The following is a 21,382-nucleotide window of genomic DNA, read 5'->3' on the forward strand; positions in this document are numbered from 1 at the left end:
TTGTGCAATTTAAATGGCTACCTTTCTCCTCCTTATCAGATACTCCTGTGTCTGAATCAGCAGTCAAGAGTGAGGCAAATTTGTCAGGGGCCCAAAACAATGAGAGATAGGAAAAGCTCTTTTTCAGTCACAGCATCCCAAGGTGAGCCTAACCAATTTGATTCCACTACAACCACCAAAGAACAGATTAATAACTGCTGCGTAATAGGTTGAAGCAGCTTGTGGATGAATGGACAGAGATAACAGAGTGGAAGAGAGCTGTTGCTGGAGGGAGAAGGTAGGGTTGGGTGGGGAAAATATACCTGCCAAGTCTTGACAAGCATCACCAGTTGCTAAAACACATACCTTTGGACAAAAAAAGCAGCAATTAATATTTTTATTGACACCAAGGATAATATGAAAAGGATCATAGTAGGTCTGTTAAAGAGTCTGTTTTAAGTCCTTTAATTCCCAAACAAATCCAGTTAATTTGTTATGAAATCACTCTACTTTAGGGAGCAGCTCTTGCATATGCAGATGGAAACATCACAGTTGCAAAGGAAGGAAGTAGTGGATATTCAGTGCTGAGATCACTCTTCATATTTCAAAATCCAATGAAGTCTTATTCTGGTCGTTGGCTCTGTCTTTTCTAGCTTTTAAAAATGTGTGCACGTTCCCTGCAAGCTCTGCTTCCATGATCCTAATTTGTTGCTATCAAGCACCATGCTATATAGAAACAAGGAAACATCCATGCTGCATTTTACAGCATGTAGACACTTCCCATTTTCAGTGCTTCTACAGCATATGGCTTGTTACTTACTGTGCTTTTATTTTCATTGGCAGTGTGGAGAGGTATGGGCTTGGACTAAACCTTTGTTTGATCAAGCAAGTATATTTGGATGGATCTTGGGCTTCATTCACTCAGAGATGGGATACCAGTCAAAAGATTTTACACAAAGTGCTAAGCAAAACAGTAGCTCAACAAAATCTGGAGGAGTATGCAGGTATTCAGTTGTAAGATTTGTTCCAAAAGTGAAAAACAACAACAACCAGATGATCCTTTACAGGCAGAGTATTTGTAGACATTTCTGCACCACTGCAAACTAAAATTGTGTCTAGTTTTGATACTACAACACAGAGGGACATCATGGAATCGGTAAATGGAACGCTAAAATATATCTAAGTCACAGCTCCAAGTATGCTAAACAAAGCAAGCAAGTAGCCAAAACTCATGCAAACAATGAAGAAAATAATTTTAGGGAAACACTTCTTTAAAAACACTACAATTTATCCAGCTTTAGGACTCTTCCTCCTCTTCATCATTGCTGGCTTTGGGTCGGAAATGCTTCCTATTCCTTTTCTTGCTACCATGGAATCCCATGGTCCCAACCACTGTCTCTTCATCTGCCTGAGAAGAATCTACACCAGATCCTCTTTGAACACTTAACTCCTCCAGTTTTGGTTGTTTCCAATCCTCTGCTTCCTTCATATCTAAAGGGTCTAGTACACCCTCCTCCTTGTTCTGGGTCTTAGGCTTCTTTGGAGGGTTCTCTTTGGGTTCTTTGTTTGCATCACTAAGCTTGTCTTCTTCATCCTCCTTGGCGGCAGCTCTTTTCCTATCTGAGCCTACTTTTGTGGGTTTGGTAAAGACAATCCTTCCAGCACCAGAACTGGAGGGATCCTGATTGAAGGATGGGGTGTAGCTTTCAGGAGAGGCTGACCTCTGTTCCCCTCTAGTCTTCATGCCCTCCAGGAACTCCATGGCAATTGATCTGTTGGTCTTATCACTGGACTCTGAAACATCATCCAAGCTGTACTTGGTCCAGCGTTCTGGGTGCGCAACATAATCAGGAACTGCTGGAGAACTTTTAGGAGCTGGCGGTGGCTTGTTTTGTCTTCCAATGCTTTCTGCAGCAACCTTGCTTGAAATGTTGGGTGGAGGCAGAGGCCGCTTAAATCTTCCATCAATCACATTATCTTCAGCCATTGAGGGCACTGCTCGTTTGGCTGCCCCTTCCAGACAGTCAAAAATGCTCTGGCTGCGCTGGGAAAAGCTAGAACTCATGCCTTTCAGGTGAAACGGCTGCACAGGTGATTTTTGGTTGCTGTGTAAAGGGTCACCGCTTTCATCTGATCTACAACCCACATCATCTGAAGGAAGGGATTCCTCAGGAGATACAGTATCAACTTCAGCATCGCCAGGAAACCCAAAGTCATCTGAATCTGAATCACTCAGCGAAATTGTGTCTGAAGGAAGGACACCCTCGTAATCGGAGGCCCCGCCAGCCACTATACCCACGAAGGGTTCACCTGCACCTTCATCACCCATATTTGGGCAGTTGCTTGCTTATACTAATTTGGCTTAGACCTTGCTGCAGCCAATTAAGTTTTCCAGCTGCCCGGGGAGTTTAAAGCCTGGAACAAAAACGAAACAAAAACAAAGAAAAACCAGTAAAGTTCAACTGTGAAAAGGAAACCATACCATGACACCTGCCCTTCATTTACTTCAAGAACTCTAAAAACAAAAATCCAATACAAAGGAAGGGGTGGAGGGAGAAAAGGATTAGCAGGAGAAGCCCATCTCAGCTACTGTCTCAGATAAACAGTTCTGGAGTTGCTTTTGGTTTTTTATAAACCAGTCACACTGTAATGTGTTAAGCACTGCCAATTAGTAAATTCTCTAAAATAAATTCTGCAGTCCTGTAGTCCTGAATAGGTCAAAGCACTTCATTCATTCATTCATCGTTTAACTAAATCTACCAGTGTATCCTCTTCCATATAACACAGGTAATAAGATACTTTCAGAAATTGCCAGCTGAGCAATTTTCCATGTAGTAGGCCAGAACATAGATTTACAGAATATAACACTAGTTTTAACAGATAATTTTTCAGAAATTAGATGATCCATCAGTAGCTTCCAGCCAAAAGTGTCTTCTGGCACTAAAGATCAGCTGTCTTAAATGAGGCAAGGAAGGAACACTTGTAAAAGACAGAGAAATGTGATCTCTTCTAGGCTAATACTTACAAATTAACAAAATCTGTGACATACAATTTTGAGTCTGGTAGTACTAAATTTTCGCTGGCCCTGAATAGTTGCGCAAGATTTTGCTTCTCATTTGAAAACTAAAACCTTATTTAGTATGACAGTGGCATTTTCTCCTTTTGTAAAAAGTGAATTCCTTCTACTGGGTTTGTAACTCAGTAGTTTCTTTTTATTACTATCTGCATTGATGTGGTACTGTCAGACTTCTATCCAACTCTGGAATATAGCAAGAACAATATTTTGTTCTTACATGTTCCTAAAATGCCTTACAAAAATGACAAAGGGACTAGATGCTCCAGATTCATTGAATTTTCTATGGTACCTTTGTGTGCAAGTCAAACACCAGAGTTTTATCATATATTTATCATGCTCTATCTCTCGAGTCTGACATCCCCACCCCCACCCGCCCATTCATGTGCTAGCCTCATTTAGTGACCCTTAATAACATTTTCCTTAGTCTCCAGTGACCAATTCCCTAAAAGGCAATAACTGTACAGGAAGAAAGCTCTTTTATGGTGACGGTAAACAGGCATGGATAAATCTACTAGCCACTCACCATCTGGAGTCTGAAACAGTATTCCATCCTCTGGGTCAGTTAAAGCCACCAAGGTTCTCAGATGTTGTACCCTGGCAGTAAGAGGTTGGACATATCATCAGCGCAAATAAATAAAGTGGAGCTGAAATTTCATAGTACATTAATAGTACTTGCTGTTTGGGTAGGTGTGGCCTCTAGCCTTGTACTAACAATATCTGCAAATAATCCTCTCTTAAGGCTGGAAAGCAGAATCTTTGCATATTTTATACGGTCATCAAGACAGCTATTCAGGTAGTGGACTTCAATGTGCAACTTACATAGATGTGTAAGATGTGCAAGAACATTTAAATTGTCACATCAACTAAAATAAGCTACCCTGTTATCCAAAAGTCATTTGTGCTGTATCAGAAGAACAGAACCAAATCTAACTTACATTAATTTAACAGCCAATGGGCCAAATTTAAATGTCCCAAAACATTATGTGGATTCTGGTTGGTTTGTTTTGCCCCCTAAAGGGAGGTTTTGGCTGTTTCTTACTGGCAGTAAATAGAAAAATGAAAAAATAATTTCCAGAAAGAAAAGACTCACAAGTTCTTTGCAATGATCTGATTAGGATGCAATTCAAACAGGATGGCTTCTCTCACAATAGACAAGTCCCCTTCAGAATCTTCCATACTATCTTGATCCCTGTTATTTGAACTGTGGGAAGCCAAAATAAATAAATAAACAGCTCCCCCACACTCTAGCCTACAGAGAGTTATATGATAGAGGAAAAAGCTTCAGAAAATAAAGTCAAGAAAGTAACTTGTTACAAAGAAGGCAATTCCCGCCTCCCCAAGTCTCTCATCTCTAATTAACATGAGCTATGGAGAAATTACTTTTTCTCAATCCAAACATATCAGTCAGCCTGCCCTGAGCATTAGCAAACGACTTAGAAATTTCAAGGGATGCAAAACAAGAGCAAGTTAAAACTATATTAACTGACAGTTATTGTGAACAGGGCTAAAGATGTTATAAGGCTGTTATGAGAAATCTGTAAGTGCAAAATATCAGGGCTACTGATGTTTTCAGGTGCTTTCATCTAGAGTTGCTATCTCTCGCCCCAATACTTGGGTAAGAGAGGCTATAAAACCAAGGCAAGCGCAGACTCATGTGTGCAGCCGCTCAGTCTTAGGGTGAAGGTAGAAACCCAGGGGAGGCTAAAATGAAAGAAATCTCTCCCACTTAGTGACCCAGTGAAATTGATGGGTAGTAGATTCAAAGAAGGCCAAAAAGAGAAATGCACATCTTTATACAGAGCATAGTTAACTTACGAAATTTGCTGACATAAAAAAACAGAAAAAGGAAGTTGTCTTATACTGAGTCCATTGGTCCATATAAGCTCAGTACTGTCTACACTGACTGGTAGTGACTGTTTAGGATTTCAGACAGGGTTCTCTCCCCGCACTACCAGGAGATGCCAAGTGTTGAAACTGGTCCCTTCTGCATGCAAAAGCAGGTGCTATTCCACTGAGCCAAAGCTCTGTATAGCAATCATCACTGATTTATATCTTGGGTCTTCAAGCAGGGGCAGTCAGAACCCATGTCAAAGCCTCGTCTCAGGTGGCTCACAATAGAATTATTACCACTGCCCACATGTTTAAAAAGAGAATAGACCTGAGTCTCCGAATTCATTATTTGGCAAGTATGACTTAAAATTATTGAACTTAGCTGAGATGGCAAAATGGACACGTTTAATCAGAGAAAAGTCACTGTTAACATTTACTAAAGATTGGAAACCTCTTACAGACTTTTTGCATGAAAAAGAAAAAGAAATATTGACATTTGGGTTTGAAGGCTGAATATAATGTTGATTTAAAGAAAATAGTCCTGCTGGGTGTTATACTGGAGTGGATGAGTTGAATGATGTTTATACAGGGTGAGTTTTTTAAAAGAGGCCCTGTGGAACATGTGTACTCTGTATCCACGGGGCCTCTTTTAAAGGACTCACCCTGTATATGGCTGACAGATGAAGAATCGGGAGTTCTTTAGTTGCTTTAACTTTAAAAAAATCTTTTAATCCTTCTTCTAGCTCTCTACTTCTTTCTTTTTCTCTCTCTCTTCCTTTTCCTCTGGATCTGTGATTTTATCTAGATTAACGTTGTAGTTTGGATTAAAAAAAAAGATATAATAATGTTTGCATCTCTCTTTTTAAATTCTAATAAAAATTTATCCAAAGAAAGAAAAGGCTGAAGACTGCTAGTTTACATGGCTTTCGGCGCAGAGCAAAGCAGTTCATCGAGGAAAATGACCATTAACCATAAACGGCCCTATTCTCCAGAGGCCTCGTACCTCTGACGACCAGGTTGGTTGGGTGGTGTGTAATGGTCACAGACGAGGGACCTGGGTTCGAATCCCCCCCCCCCACTCGGTCACGGGGCTCCCCGGGTGACCTTGGGCCGCTCACTTCCTCTCTGTCCTAACCCACAGGGTTGTTGTGGGGGCAGAAATGAGAAGGGGGAGGGAAAGCACGCGCGCCACCCCGAGCTCCTTGGAGGAAAAAGGCGCGTGTGGGGAAGAGTATAAATGCAACCAGGGAACAGATACAGGCCCATTAGCGAGTGGGGCTCCCCGTGGTCAGTTTGGGAAACAATATGATGGGTCTTCGGGGCCGTTAGACATCCCCACGCCAGTCCTCTCCCTCCCGCGTGGAATGAGCAGCACCTGCGATGGGAAAAGAAACAGCAGCGCGTCTCTCCCGCCCTCAGAACTCCGCCCCGCCATCGACCTTCCTACCTCCGTCCCGCCAAACGCATCAACTTCTTCCCCCGCGAGCAGAGCCCACCTCCGTTTCTCCTCACCCGCGGCGCCGCTGTGCCTAATTCCAGCCACGGCCTGCCGTATTCCGCGCCGTCCTCCCTGCGCACGCCGGGACATGGAGTCTTTCTCGCCTGGCGGGTCGCTGTAGAACCCTACGCTAGCTACCCGTCGGGTGAACTACATATCCCAGAAGGCATCTCGCCTAAAACGCGGCCCAGGGACTAGCCTCGTCCTCCTCGTAGCCTCCCTTCCCGATGCATTCTGGGAACTGTAGTGCTTTCTTCATTATTATTATCGTCGTCGACTGCCGGCGGCGGGGAGAGGGATATTTCTGGCGTGAAGTGGGCGCCTCCATGGTCCGTAGAGTTAGGAAAACATTAGAAGAGTTCTAAGGCTGCGGTCGTAATGCCGCTTGCTTCTGAGTTGGCGTCTCTGACAGTTGCACGCCAGCAAGTTGAGCGGAGGGGGCGGGCACTTTTTGAGGAGGTGGGGGCTGGACGACTGAGCTGGACTCACCTGAGGGATATGTTTGTTATCATTTGCAATTAGAAATCCAGGACTCAACGCGAGCGATTTCGCAATATCTGCCTTCGCATCCCACGTCGCTACTCTCATGTCTGCTTGCATCTCAATCACGTTTTCTTTGTTTGCTTATGCACACGATTTGCACACCTGCCCAATAACTAACAATACGACTTAAAAGACGTTAAGATTTCTTCCCGGCCAGGTAACGATTGCCGAGGTGTGCATACCTGATTTTCATGGGCGTAGCCGGGATTTTTGTTACGGGGGCAAGCCTTTTGGGGGGGGGCGCAGAACCTTAGTTACCTATGCATTTTTATTTATTTTTATTGATTTGGCTACGCCCATGCAGGTATTCGACACTCCTCCCTCACACTTCCCCGGGTGCAGAAATCTTTGCAGAAGGTTGTACTGTATCGGCAAAGCTGTGTAGCATGGAAATGATTTCACAGGAAACTTGTGCCATGTGTATGCTGAGCCCTTGAAGGCAATTAATAAATTAAGTGTACTAATTACTATAATTAAACTAGATATAGAAAGCACCTCACAGAGATGGGAAAGACTTTGATCGCATAACCTGACCTGTGCACCTGCTTAATCAGCTGCTCTCCTTTCTTATGATTATCTTTACACAAGACTTGGATTGGACAGCCTTTCAAATAGATGACATCTTCAAACAGAGGCCTGCCCTCTGATGGCCCTCCCAATAGAAGACTGTCTTCTGTAAAATAAAGCACATGGCCACCATATTCCCTATGTTCTGATGCAAATATTCAAGTGTTAAAAATGGGAGGGTTTGTACTCTGCACTGTTTTAAACAGTGGGAGGGGAATCACACCCACATCATGCATTTAGGGCACATTTAACACATCCTGCCAACTGTAGTTTTCCCCTCACAGAGCTACAGCTGCCAGCACCTCAACAAACTACAGCTCCCAGGATTATTATTTTTTGTGGGGGGAGGGGCGGGATGCAGAATTCTTTGGAATGTGCTTTAAATGTATGGTGTGGACTTAGCAAATGCACACATTTGTCGTGGACATGTTTTAGATCAAGGGTCAGCAATCTTTTTCAGCCATGGGCCGGTCCACCGTCCCTCAAACCATGTGGTGGGCTGGACTATATATTTTTTTCGGGGGGGGGGGGATGAGCAAATTCCTAAAAACACCAGGCAGGCCCCACAAATAAGCCAGAGATGCATTTTAAATAAAAGCACACATTCTACTCATGTAAAACCACGCTGATTCCCAGACCATCCGTGGGCCAGATTGAGAAGGCGATTGGGCAGCATCTAGCCCATGGGCCTTAGGTTGCCTACCCCTGTTTTAGATGGACATAGAAGATCAAAGGAAACCAACAAGGCCCATGTAAGATTACATGTCTTCAAGTTTAAGTTATAATTATGGTCCCAGGGACAGTCTTGAAAAAACAGAGAAGCCATCTGTAATGCAAACTGCTGCCTTTCATTTGTAACATCAGTTTCAATTTATATGCTTTCTGGGGGATTGCTAATTACAGTAATTTATGTAGAGTGAGCCATTTTTGTCCCAGATACAGCCAGCAGTAACAACAGACATGATGAGAATTAAAATTTTCTCATCTTCCTTTAAAAGGGAGAGTTGGTTGTTATTTTTAAAGCAGTACTGTAGGATTTGCCCAGACTAAGGTCCATTTAATACTTCCATGCACAACATACTGAAAATCAAAAGTTTATGTATGGTGATATAATAGACGTTCATAGAGCAGCAGTTTGGGGACATAAGGTGTAGTTTCGTGAATAAAACACTTTTGAGCTTGGTGGATGTGAATCACTTCTCCCATTGTTTCAAGATATAGTGACCCCCCCCCCCCTGCATACAGAAGCAATGAAGACACAAACTCCTAACACGCATCTATCTGGACTGGGAAAAGCACAGCCTTATTTGACCCCAACAAATTATGGCCATGAGACAGGAAGAAAAGTGCTGGTGAGAGATGGCACTAGGTTTCAGCGAAGGTGCACAGGTCTTGGTTATGGCATCACAATGCTATGGAGACCCTTTAGGATGGGGCACATGTGGCCCCCAGACCTTTCTTTCTGGCCCCCAGGATTCCCTCCAGGCCATGCCCTTCCCCATGTCTGCCCTTCTCAAGTGCTTTTGTGTGGTTGGAATATGATAATGTCTCCCACTTGCCTGGATGGAGAGGTGGAGGTGGGGGTTCGGTAGCAACCTCTGTGAGTTTTACATGCCATTAACCTTAAAAGCACTGACTCATAGAGGAACAGAAAGTCTGGCAGTGGTGATAATGACACCCTTCTACAGGATGTAGAACAGACTAATTATCTTCCTACTATGCAGCTTGTTAAAGGCAGAGAAATGCACTTCAATGGCAGGTGCTGAGATCTGCAGGCAAGAAGGGCAGTGTGAAATGCTTAGCGTCTTGTTCTTCTTCGCATTTTGCATTTACTCCCTCTTTGCCAATGCTCCTTCCTTATCAGGGCCTGAGGAACTAGTCAAAATACCCTGCCCTGAGAGATTGAGGCGATAGCAGCGAATTTCATGATATGCAGTGTGTGTTTTTGGTGACTTTGCTGATAAGATGAGCAGAACTTCTAGTTTTCTGCAGCTTTTTGGAATCAGTTCATTACCCCCCAAAAAGAGCAAGTTGGAGATGTTCGGAGATGAGCAGATGGTTAAGCTATTTCCTCCAAACAGTGTGTTGAAGCGGCTGAGGCAAAGCAAAATGCAACGCACTGAATGCTGCTGAGGAAGATTGGTCAAAACAAGAGGAACTATATCCCTTGGGACCAATCACCCTTCTTTTTTTTGCCAGACCACAAAACCCCCAGATGTGTTAGCCCAAAGCCCTCCCAGCCAAGATGGGCTGGCTTAACCATTAGCATTCTGCAGCATATGGCCAGAGCCAAATGCAGCCCTCTGCTCCAGTTTGAGTAGCTGGATGAGGGGGTGGGGGAAATGAGTCTGCCTCTTCTCGGACAATTTCCTGTAACTTAGGACATGGAATATTTTTCTTTATTGGGACACAGGAGCACAGTATTCAAGTTCCCAGGTGCAGAAAAGTAGCTCGGCTGAGCAGCACGAAGCACAGAATAATATACAACAGAGGCCTGGAGGGCAAAATAGGATGGGAACAGCAGTATTTTTATCAGTACACATGGACTCATTAGTCTGAGTCCACTTTTGGGTTTGCATTTGTGCCAGATAAGAAAGTATGGCTTACACAGATTTGCGATGGAGATTCCTGGAATGGGCCACCTATGTGATTTGCAATGGCTTTGCTTTTCACCCATTAAATCCATCCATTTGAACCAGTGTTACAAGGCATACATCTGTACCTGTGTGTTGCCGCTATACACCGGCCTTCAGCGCACGACCCCCGTTCAAACCATCCCCGATTGTTAATGGAACTCTGTGCTGCAACCAATGGTTTCAAGAGGAAAAGGCTAGTGTAGAAGTGCCCTTAGGCTTGTCACAGGCTACCGCTGTGCATATTTTCTCAGAAGTCTAGTGGGGCTTACACCCAACTAAATTTGCACAGGAGTTTCCAACGTTCTTTCAGAGAATCCAGATGATGCTTATCCTAAACCAAGGCTCCCCCTTACTGTTAATGTTCCACTCTTTTCCTTTCTCAAGTGCCGATTCATAATGACCTAACACACACACACACACACACACACACACACACACACACAATTTCAAGGGTAGCCCACTCCTTTCTGATGTGAACTGAAGAAAGCACTGTATGATGTCTCATCTGCTGTAGAGATGTCAAAAACCATATGACTGGTTACAGTGTGTGACACCACTTTTAAGTTTCACCTGTCTGCCCCCTGCATACCCAAGCCACAAAGCTTTATTCTTCTGAATTTCACTTCATAGCACATTGACAGCTTTTCTTTTGAACTATTACTTAGAAATCTAGAACCAGTATCTTTGTGTGCAACACATGTGCACACACATAGCCTGTGAACCACCCACACAAATCCCCTGCCTTTCTGTGAAGCAGATTGAAAAGCAGTGAGCGGAGCCTTTTCTAAAAAGCTTCAAATCTCTGATCAGTTTGCATGGCAGGAAGGGGGTGGGTGGGTGTCTGAATTTGTTCTCCCCAAAGAGCCGATAACTTGCCAGTCTTTTTGAAAGGACTCTACATACCCAGCACTGACCGCTGAATAAAGGTGGGAGTGAAGGAGAATATGTTTGAATACTTGAAATGCATCTTTTGTTTTTTAAGTGTGTATTGGGTAGTGCTATGCAATAATACCATCTATAAATTTAAATAAATAAATAAATAGCAGAACCAATGTTAAGATTTTTTTTTGAGGGACTAGCTTTGCAAAGTGCTGGAAGAAGATTACTCAAGACTTCTGAAGCTGGCCACCAAATGAGCATTCACCACCCACGAGTGTAGCTACTAACAACTATTTCGTTGCACCCCAATCTTTAACACTTGCTCCCTTTTATGCAAAGTCCATAATTTTTGCTCTTACAAGAAGAGAAGGGCGCTTGAATGACATATACCCCTACTGAGCTTTCTGATACAAGAGATAAGACAAGTCACCTTGCACAATGGCAGGATGAAGCATACCAGCTTTTTAAACAGCAACAGCGTCTCCTATATATATTTTTGGGTACAGGAAGTGACTATTGCTTTTAAACAGGAAAAGAAAAGAAAAAAACCCATGAAAGGAAGTATTAAGGAAACGGAATTCACCCAAGCTGGATGCTATCCACGAATCCAGAGTTAGCACAATCGTTCCATGGTGTTAGGGAAGGAATAAATCTGACAGTACACCGCTGACGTTTCTGCTGTTTAATTGTTTTCATATATCATTTTTTAAAAAAGTTATTTTGACAGATTATTTTAACATTCAGATAAACAAGCAAGACAACAGCAAGTGGACATGATTTCTGGGCAGAAGCACAGCCAAGGGGTTGAGCTGGGGAGGGGCTGTCATTCTCCCCAATGTATCCCTTGTTCCACATTTCTAGAGGCAACTAAGTGCAAAGGCCAGGCTGTTTGTTGTAACCAACAAGAGGCAAAGCTTGCATGCATTCTCTTGTTCTTGGCTTTGCTGCAACCTGTAGCAGGGCTGGACAATGGCAGCAAGCCCTTTGGACTGACCACTAACTGTTCTGTTGGCCTAAACGGTTAACAGATAGTTTTGGGATAGTTCATGCTGCATATCAGAAGCCGATTTTATCCTCCTCAATTAAGCTCCATTTTGGAACTGCGAGTTTCCTCATTGCTTTCTTCTAAACAGAGTAAGATTCAACTGGCCAATAAGCCCTGCAGTTGGTAAGGGTAAGGTCACTCTTCCCTTGGCTTCTTCGCCGGCCCCCCTTTGTTCCCCATTCCCATGGCTGGTTTTGCCAATGCTATGGAGACAAGATGGGCGAAACATTCAGATGTCACAATTTACTTACTGGCTGTAAGGAACATAGGGCTTCATCACACAGTACACACCAGGAGAAAATGTTTATTAAAAAATTTCAAAAGTGACAAAGAAGGCAGAGAGAGAAAAAATAGTAGTTAACACACATATAGCTTGTGGCATGCTCCACAGTATAAAAAAAGAAACCCAAGCATTCAGCACAATGTGGCCAGCAGTTCTGTTTGGCCTTTCCCTATGGTCTCCATCGTGGCTCTGTTTAATTCAAACAAATCCAGCCAAGAGAAAGGGGGGAATGTTATCCTTCTCTTTTGGCTTAGAAGAGAAAGTTGTTTGCCATACGATCTTCCAAGAAACAGCAACCATCAAAAATTAATGTTTTGGACACATCCATACTCCCAAACCTAACCCTGTCAATTGATGTTCTCTGGGGAACTACAACCAATCAAGAGGCTTCTCAGATCCAGCCACAAAAATTGTTGGGAGAACAACTCTTCACATAGCATTGTGCGAATACGTTGTCAGATGTAACAGTACAATGCTTTGCACAGGAGCATCTGCATGTCAGCTCTCTTCCACCTCGCATTAGGAATGGGCTTCTCTTGCCTGGGTCTCCACCTTTTAAATACTAGAGCCATATTGGAGGCGAGATTCTCCACACCACCAGTCTCTACTTAAAGCAAACCCCAATCAACGGCACGGGGGTTATTTTAAGCCTACCTTGGAATGCTGCAGCTACCCTCGTCCCTCTCTTGCTAGTCCCTCAGTGCATTGCAGACAGGAAAAGGGAAACAAGAACATATCCTGCTTTGCCTGGCACTGAAAAGTGGCCATACATCTATAGTTTTGCAGAAACAGCAAATTATGTGATACAAACTTATTGAGGACTGTACCATTTCAGACAGCACTCTGTTGTAGAAAGAAATAAGCTCTACATACAGAACTACCACCATGCTGGGGAGAAGCCTAATATAGAACCCTCTTCCCAACATCAGGCTTTTTGTATGCAAAGAAACAATTTTCATTATTGTTTTAAAATTTGGGAGAACACTCTGTTGTAAGATTCCCTACCTGTGGTCTGTAGAAGTACAATGCAGAAACAGTTGTAAAACACAATCTTCAGACTATGGTACATTGTCCACTGCCCACCCCCCTTTTGGCTTTCAGGTGTTCATGGGATTCCAGATGTGTACTTATCCTTGTAAAGCACTTCTGTCCTTTCTACTACTCCACTTAAGATCACATCCTCCTGAAGCTGCTTTATATTACAGTGTCAAAGCATTGTTGAATGCACTTGCATGTAACATGTAGTTTGTGCCTTACCCACAAAGCATGCTCTGGAAAACTTATTCCTCCCTCTTGTCCTGCTGTCGCACTTCAATGGCAGCATGATCCTCAATAATCTCCTGCACCCACCTTCCACAGACACGGTATTGCAACATGACCTGTGCCTGAAGCAAACAGTTCCTCCCCCAAATGGGCTTGATCCATGTTCAGTTCTTGGAGGACAGGTCAGCGAATCTTCCAACACAGAGTTATGGCTGCTCGCACATTGTAAACTGAATGCTGAACAGTATCAAACTTATGGTATAGAAAAAGCAAACTGCTTAGAGGTGTATTTATATACATTTCTCAAGGACACTCAACAAAAGGCAGTGAGTTACAAACATCCATTCTGTACGCTGGTAACCCCAATGCGCACATATATATTATATGTAAATAAATGTACATGCACAATTGATACCTAGAAGTTGCAGACAGAGCCTATTATACTGGAACACGTGACCCCAAAACCTGTGAAGGATGGGTGGAATGGGTGGTAAGGTTCAATTTCTGTTTCCAGTGCATGCAAAGTTTGACATTCAGGGCAGTGTTGCTTTAAGGCTATTTCTAAGGCTAAAAGATCTCAATCAGTCCCCTCAACTGCATTGCTTCCTTAGGGCACCATAGGGGGAAAAGGGTGGCGGCTGGGTGAGAACATTGACCAAACATTCCCTTTCATCCTGTTTTCTGACCTGCCTTGCTTAACGCAAGGCTGGATTTGCACTGAACCTCTGGGTTGCTCTAATTGCTGAATTCAGAAAAAGGATCTGCACCTAGTGCTGAGTGGACCATTCAAGCCCAGCAGTGCTTCTAGCTGTGCACTAAAAGCATTCCAACTAGTGTTGGAAGATTCTATCTGCAGCATTGTGTGTGCGCCTCTCTCTCTTTCGTTCATGCTGTCCCCTGCTGTTCTAAAGGGCATCCTGGCATTCACTGCAAGTTGGGAAGATCAGCAGGGGGAAACCGGGATTAAATTACTCCTTCAAGAACAAACAGAACAGAAGTCAAACTATTAAGTGGAGTGATAGCACAGGGCTTGTTTGTGACTGTTTTCTATAACACAGGATTAACTAACTACCGAAATAACAAATAAGCCCTGTGAACATGGCCACTCTGTCGTAAGGAAGGTGGGTCTTCTTGCCCCAACTGTAACAAATTTCAAGTTGCAACTTGGAAAAAAGAATTGGGGGGGGGGAAGGGAAGGGAAGGGGTGCCTAAACTCAGCTATCTGAGTTGTCAACTGAAAAGAAACACGCGTGGCTTCATGCTTGCAGCTCAGGTGTTGTCAGAAAGGGTGAAGTCCTGGAAACTATCTCTGCTTGAAAAGTATTTAGGCCCCATCACTCAGGTTTTACTTCTGGTGTTTGAAGAGGAAAACATCTTCCAATTTCTACTCACAGGGTCACACACATCTTGTTGGTTATCCAGCTCTATTACCAAGTTTTAAAAAGGCACAAGAATAGGTGCCTTCTTAAAACAAAAAACAAAAAACAAAAAACCCCTAATATATTTAAATGAACAGGTTTCTAGCCATTGTTTAAGAGATCGCCTTCCACAGATACTTTTTGGCATCATTAGAAAACTGCACATTTATGAAATAAAAGACCTCATTCAACATTTGCATTCAGAATTAACCATGTAAGCACATGTGCAAGTTCAGTTTTCGCAGTGAGATATAGAAAGCTTTAACATTCCATTACCAGACCTATTCAATTCTCTCTTTCATCTAAAATCCACCTAATATATTTTTTAATGGGTTTTTTTTTAAAAAAATGCCCCCGATTCTAAATTTTATGAGGACTTTTGGAGATTTGGCCTTCAATCATAGCCACTTTGTGAATTCTGGGAGACACAACGGACTTTTGACTTACGACAATTTATGAAAAAAAGGTCTCTCCACTCTTCAGTGAAAAGGTGGCAATCTGAAATACAGACACACTCACCTGTCTAATAATGAAACGGCAGGACTGAGTGCATCTTTATGCCAAGGGACTCTTGCATCCCTACACACTCAAAAGATTTAGAGAATGTATCCAAGATTACTTATGAACTAAGATAAGAGATTGTTAAGGGGGACATGCTGGGATTAGGTGTCAACAAGGGTTTCAGTATGTTTTTTTTTAAATCACTTTCAGAGAATAAGGATGCACCAAGTGTCTATATTCCTCATAAAAGGGGTGGCACCTATGCATGATACCCTCTTTTTCCATGTTGGCAGCACAAGAAGAATGATGAGGAAAGAGAAGAAAAAGAAGGGCTCTCTTTGATAAAGGCCTGGAACCACTGGAATGATTTACCACGCAAACTGATGTGTAACTAACTCCGCCACAAATATACAGAAACTCCCCCTCCCACCACCCTTAAACAAAAAGAAGACTTTCCAAGTAAGAATGATAAGTACTGTATGGTAATATCTGAAATATTTATATACATAATTTTCTTTGTCTTTTGTTGGAAGTATCTCCTGGTCAGACAGCGGCACTTTGGGGTCCCTTCGGCACCATTGCTTCGCCTCTGCCCTCCCGCTTCTCAATAGACCGAGCTGTTTCGGATGCCGCAGCACAACACCATGCTCAGGATCATCTCAAAGATCTGCAGGCCAAGAGAGAACATTAGAGAGAATCCAACTCAAACATAAGCTATGTCCCTAGGCTAAGTTAACCGTAGACAAGACCTCCACTTCTAGTCAGACTGGCAAGAAGTCGAAGAGAAAACTAGTTTTGCTAATGCAGGCAGAGATGGGTTTTAATTTAAGACAGTTTGCTTTGTTGCTGTTGAAGTTCGAAAAAAAGAGAGTTAACATTAAAACCCAGTCTGCATTTTCGAGGCTTTCAGGAGCAAAGAGTACCGAACTTTTTAGTTATAGGTGGATTTCTGCTGCTTCTCCATATTTCTCTGACCTTCTGTTTACCCTCACATTGAATGATAAAAAGTTGGTAGGTTTTTAGCTGGTCTTATTTTTTTTCCTGCAAGGTGCCTTGAGTCCAGTCATGGAAAAAGGTGGGCTATATATAAATATTTTATATGCACATTAAAATAATAGTATCATATCAGCATATCATAATCAGATAATTTTCTTGATAAAAGTGATTGAAATGTAATTCTAATTGGAAAGAATATTCTGTTGAGCTAAGCTTCCACTGGGCAAAACAGCCTTTAAAGGAGAGAGAGAAAAAAATAGGAAGACTTGAATCTTAAAATGATCCTTCATCTTCTATGGGAGGGTAGAGGGATAAGGGATATTCTCCGGCTCTGATTTAGGGAACAGAGTGGCTTAGAAGCTTCTCTTCCTCCCTTGCTATCCAGAAAAGCATTGCAGGCTAAAGAAGACACAGTCCATTTCTGGGAAAGCTGCATCTTGCCCCTGCTCTGCAAGGAGAGAATGAGGAGCAGCTGTCAATCATTCTAAACTGACAACTGACCTAGAGGTCCATCAACATACTGCCCACAGCTGTTGCATGGATGGCACCTCAACAGGCCCTCTGGGAGTATCCCATATTCCACAAACCCACAGCCACTGCCACCACAACAACTCCAACACTTACCATGATCACAGCCACCACAATGGCGGCAATGCCAATCAAGTACAGTTTTCCAGAGAACAGCTCATCAATTTTACTGTGACAGCTTAGATCCTGTGGTAAAATGAACAGAATAACATAATGAGTCTTCTGGATGAGGCCAATGGCTCATCTAATCCAGCATCCTCACAATGGTCAACCAGATGCAGTTACAGCACAGATTTGTAGAATGACATTATGATATCCACAGTTTTATTCTCAATTCCTTTCTTAACAATCCCTAGCATGGGATTTGCTTTCCCCCCAGCTGCCACACGCTGTCAGTCACCGTCAGTTCAGAGCATATACAGTTGTACCTTGCTTGTTGAACACCTTGGTACTCATCTGTTTTGGCTCCTGAATGCTGCAAACCCAGAAGTGAGCGTTCCGGTTTGCGAACTTTTTTGGAAGCCAAACATCTGACGCAGCTTGTGTGGCTTCCGATTGAATGCAGGAAGCTCCTGCAGCCAGCTGGAAGCCGTGCCTTGGTTGCTGAACATTTTCTGAAGTCGAACAGACTTCCAGAACGGATTCCATTCGACAACCAAGGTACAACTGCATGTGAAATTAAGATTTTATTTTTTTTTGCCCTGACATGCATTACACTTGTTTACATTGAATTGCATTTGCCATTTTGCTGCCCATTTGCGGAGTCTGGCGAGATCTGCTCGGAGCTCTTCGCAATCACTTTTTGGTTTAATAACCCTGAACAATTCAGTATCACCACCAAACTTGGCTACTTCACTGATCACCCCTAATCGTTTATGGACATATTATAAAGCACAGGCCTCAATACCAATAATGGATGGAACAAGTAAACATCCTGTTATGTGACCATAGTATTTTGCCATTATGTGTGACCATCAGGAAAACTAAACACAGAGCTAAGACCATTCAATCAATTAATTTATCTCAATCCAAGGTTAGCAGAAGGATGAGTGTGGCCTAAGCATAATATGGCACCTCCTGATGCTCTTTGTACAAAAGCCCAAGCTGCTGTCTATAATAACTTAATAGCCTCCCAAAACAGCTTTCGACCTACCTGTTGCAGTCAAAAAACAAAACACAAAAAAACTGCCCTGTAGGCTATAATACTGTAGTAAGCCATTAACTGATGGACATCTAATCAAAACCAACACATATTATTAGGGATGTTCAATCCATTCTATGCACACTTTCAACACATGGGGCCATGCTTCCCAGCTGCACCCCTAACACTGCAAGATATTTAAAACAGTTCAAACTTCCTTTCTCCTACAGAAAACTACCTTACACGCTTAAACAAACATGACACAGAGTGCCCCAGATCCATTTATATACCTTAGGCTTAATGAAAGTCCTGTGCAGAAACAACCCTAAAGCTGTACTTCATATTGCAAGCTCAACATGGTGCATTATTCCCCTCCTCCACTCCCAATCAACTGAAGTCTTGCCGGAGATGAAAGGCCTATTCACTGAGGACAATGGGTGTATCACACAAACACTTCCTTACCTGCGTAAATGCTGAAGTCACACTTTGACTACAGATATCAGGTTGAAGAATGTTCAATGCACTTTCCAGGGCGCTTCCACCACAGCATTTTAGCTGTAAGCAGAGAAATGGATTGGAGTGAGCATTCTAACAGGGAAACTCCGAGCAGGAAGGAAAAGGTCTGAGCTGGAAGTCTGGAAAGAATCTGAAAATTGGCTGGAAGGTGGCACCTTATACTAGACAACGATCTTCTTTGAACCTTTGCAGGGGTAGCCACCTCTCATTTAAGAGCTATTATTATATAATATGGAGACATGCAGATGTTGGTTTATCTTTTCTCTTTATAAGCAGACCACACATCATATCACTGGCGCTTTCCAATGAAAAGCACAATGGGATCTGTCATACGAAATTTCAGTTCTTGCCATTCCTGGTCCTCCCCCCCTCCCCTATTTGGGGGGAGATGGCAAACCCGAACACATAATGTTCCCATGTCAACCCCTTTTGGTTTTATTTAGCCACTTAAAATGTCTGCTATCTTTCTTGCATCCTGCTCACTGGTCTCAATAATCCCTCTTGGGGACCCCCAAAGTGCTTGAATGGCCAAGGGGGAAGAGCCTCTTAAATTCAACGAGGGCTTGCTTTACAGGGACAATAGCAGTGTTCCGAATTATATACTCCCTGGGCACTTCTTTGAACAACAACGATGCCAACTACATGCCTGTGGATGGAAGGTCAAGTTTGATTTCCAACAAATTGTGCATCCAGCTTACTGTTTCGTGGAAGGTTTTCACAACTGCCTTTGCCTTGTTTGCTTTCTCAGCGTCACTTGTCTTTGCTTGGAGTACCGCTTGGTCGTAGAACTGTGTGATATCTTTGGCAATCTGCAAAGGGGACGGGGAGAGGGAAGAAGATACAGCCACAATGAAAAATGCTAACCATGTGTTTTCTAAAGTTTCCAGTTGCTTAAGGCAGATAGGTACACTGAAGTTAATGGTGATGGCAGCAGCTCAACCACATGGTGCCACAGGCTAGGGGCAGTGCAAATTACCTCGGCTTCTTCCCAGTAATTCAAACCATCTCAAAAAAGAAAAAAGGAAAGGAAAGGAAAGGAAAAAGATGACATAGACAACCAACAAAACCTGAAAATAGCTTGTAGATTAACATTGTCATCCAGAACAGAGGCTAAGTTCAGAGCAGGGAGTTGGGCTTGCAGAAAGGTCTGTCACACACTTGAAAAGACAAGGCAATCCAGCAAGATGGAGTTAAACAGTAAGAGGAGTGCTACAAGCTGGATAGGCCCTCTGCCCTCAATAAATGCTAGAGGAACTCAGTGCCCAGTCCTTAACTGAGTCAGGATAATTTTCAGTTAAGAGTACATGAGTTTGAACCAACAGTCTCCTGCAAGCCTCACGGGTCCTAAAGCAGGTGAACAATATTACAGTGGTACCTCGGTTTTCGAACAGCGAAGTTCCTGAACAACTCAGAACCCGAACGCTGCAAACCCAGAAATAGGTGTTCCGGTTTTCGAACTTTGCCCCAGAAGCCTGAGCTTCCGTTTCTCCTGTTGCACAGCAAATTTGAGTGCCCCGCATAGTAATTAAGGCTTATTTGCTCCCGTTTTACCCTTAAGCAGCAAATTTAAGCCCCCCCATCATAATTAAAGCCTTCTGTTTCTGATTGCAGTGTTCTGAGGTGATATTTGGTGCTTTCGTTTTTGCTATTTTTTGCGTTTTTGTTTGTGTGGCTTTTTCATTTTTTTGTCTGTAGCTTGTTTTTCATTTTATGATTGATTGATTGTGTGACTGCGGAAATGGATAAAAGCCCCCCATCCAAACAATGACTATAATCAGTACAGGTAAGAAATTTTAATTTTTATCTTTTACAATACTGTCTTATTTATTTTATAGTACAGAACATTGATTATTGTTTTCATTTTGTGGATCAATGGCCTTGTTAAATAGTAAAATTCATGTTAAATTGCTGTTTTGGGGTTGTTTTTAAAAGCCTGGAACGGATTAATCCATTTTGCATTACTTTCTATGGGAAAGTGTGGCTTGGTTTTGGAACACTCTGGTTTTGGAACGGACTTCCGGAATGGATTACGTTTGAGAACCAAGGTACCACTGTATTGGCAATATTGGTGCTCCAAACCAAGGACTAGTTGTTGATACATGGAATGAGCTGTCCAGAGGCTTCTCTCATCAACGTTGTAGAGCTGGAACATGTCACTGTTTTTGTCTCCCAAAAGGCTAACCATGTGGATTCTATTACGCCATTACTTCCCAGGGTAGTTTCTAGGCTAACTTCAAGGTGCTAGTTTTAATCTTTCAAACCCTACAAGGGCTGGGTCTTGGATATTTGAGGGGATGCTTTCTTCCATGTGCACCTCCCTATTGTTTCTGAGGGTGTCTTCATCATAAAAGGGCGAGGTTGGTCCATAATGGCAGTAGGGGCTATTTGTTGGGTCCCAGCAATTGGGGGAAAGCCCCCCCCCCATCACAAACATGCCAAATCGGTTTGTTGAGGAAGACTATGAAAGCTTCTTTTTCGATAGACTTTTAAGCCTGCAGGGGAAACCTGTGCCCTCCAGTTCTCCCCTTGTGTGCTTAAAAAACAAAGCCAAGTGCTAAATAAAGCATCAAGATTGTCATGCTCCAGAGTCAACAGAGTTGCAGCAGGGCAAATGCGTTGTGGATTTAAACTCTTTTAGGGAAACACATGCGTGGGCCAGCTGTTTGCAGTTGTGCTAAGGGGA

General features: G+C 42.9%; 2 protein-coding genes across 8 annotated transcripts in view; both read right to left on the bottom strand.

Annotated features, from left to right (window-relative positions):
• Positions 1-362: 362 nt before the first annotated feature.
• TSSC4 (tumor suppressing subtransferable candidate 4) lies at positions 363-6,496 on the bottom strand. 7 transcript variants are annotated; one of them, XM_081841804.1, is made up of 4 exons: positions 6,398-6,496; positions 4,146-4,256; positions 3,579-3,649; positions 363-2,394 (listed from the first exon to the last, which is right to left on the bottom strand). In XM_081841804.1, the coding sequence occupies exon 4, from the start codon at positions 2,306-2,308 to the stop codon at positions 1,277-1,279; it is 1,032 nt and encodes a 343-aa protein (XP_081697930.1). In that variant the 5' UTR covers positions 2,309-2,394; positions 3,579-3,649; positions 4,146-4,256; positions 6,398-6,496; the 3' UTR covers positions 363-1,276. The 7 variants fall into 7 exon arrangements, with proteins under 7 accessions (XP_081697930.1, XP_081697926.1, XP_081697929.1 ...); XM_081841800.1 differs by having other exon boundaries at positions 6,333-6,491; XM_081841803.1 differs by having other exon boundaries at positions 6,382-6,484.
• A 5,179-nt stretch (positions 6,497-11,675) lies between these two features.
• The window catches only part of CD81 (CD81 molecule), a 60,678-nt gene continuing 50,971 nt past the window's right edge, over positions 11,676-21,382 (bottom strand). Inside the window, exons 5-8 of the mRNA XM_081842269.1 lie at positions 19,398-19,508; positions 18,646-18,738; positions 17,139-17,228; positions 11,676-16,185 (exon numbers count right to left, since the gene is read on the bottom strand). Coding sequence (XP_081698395.1) covers positions 16,123-16,185; positions 17,139-17,228; positions 18,646-18,738; positions 19,398-19,508 — 357 coding nt within the window. The 3' untranslated portion in view covers positions 11,676-16,122. The remainder of the gene's footprint in view (positions 16,186-17,138; positions 17,229-18,645; positions 18,739-19,397; positions 19,509-21,382) is intronic.

The sequence above is a fragment of the Podarcis erhardii genome (assembly GCF_964252035.2).
Source record: "Podarcis erhardii genome assembly, chromosome: 1".
In the NCBI taxonomy this organism is placed as follows: domain Eukaryota; kingdom Metazoa; phylum Chordata; class Lepidosauria; order Squamata; family Lacertidae; genus Podarcis; species Podarcis erhardii.

Coding starts and splice junctions, on each gene's coding strand:
- TSSC4 (XM_081841804.1), bottom strand. CDS start 2,308: ATGGGTGATGAAGGTGCAGGTGAACCCTTCGTGGGTATAGTGGCTGGC.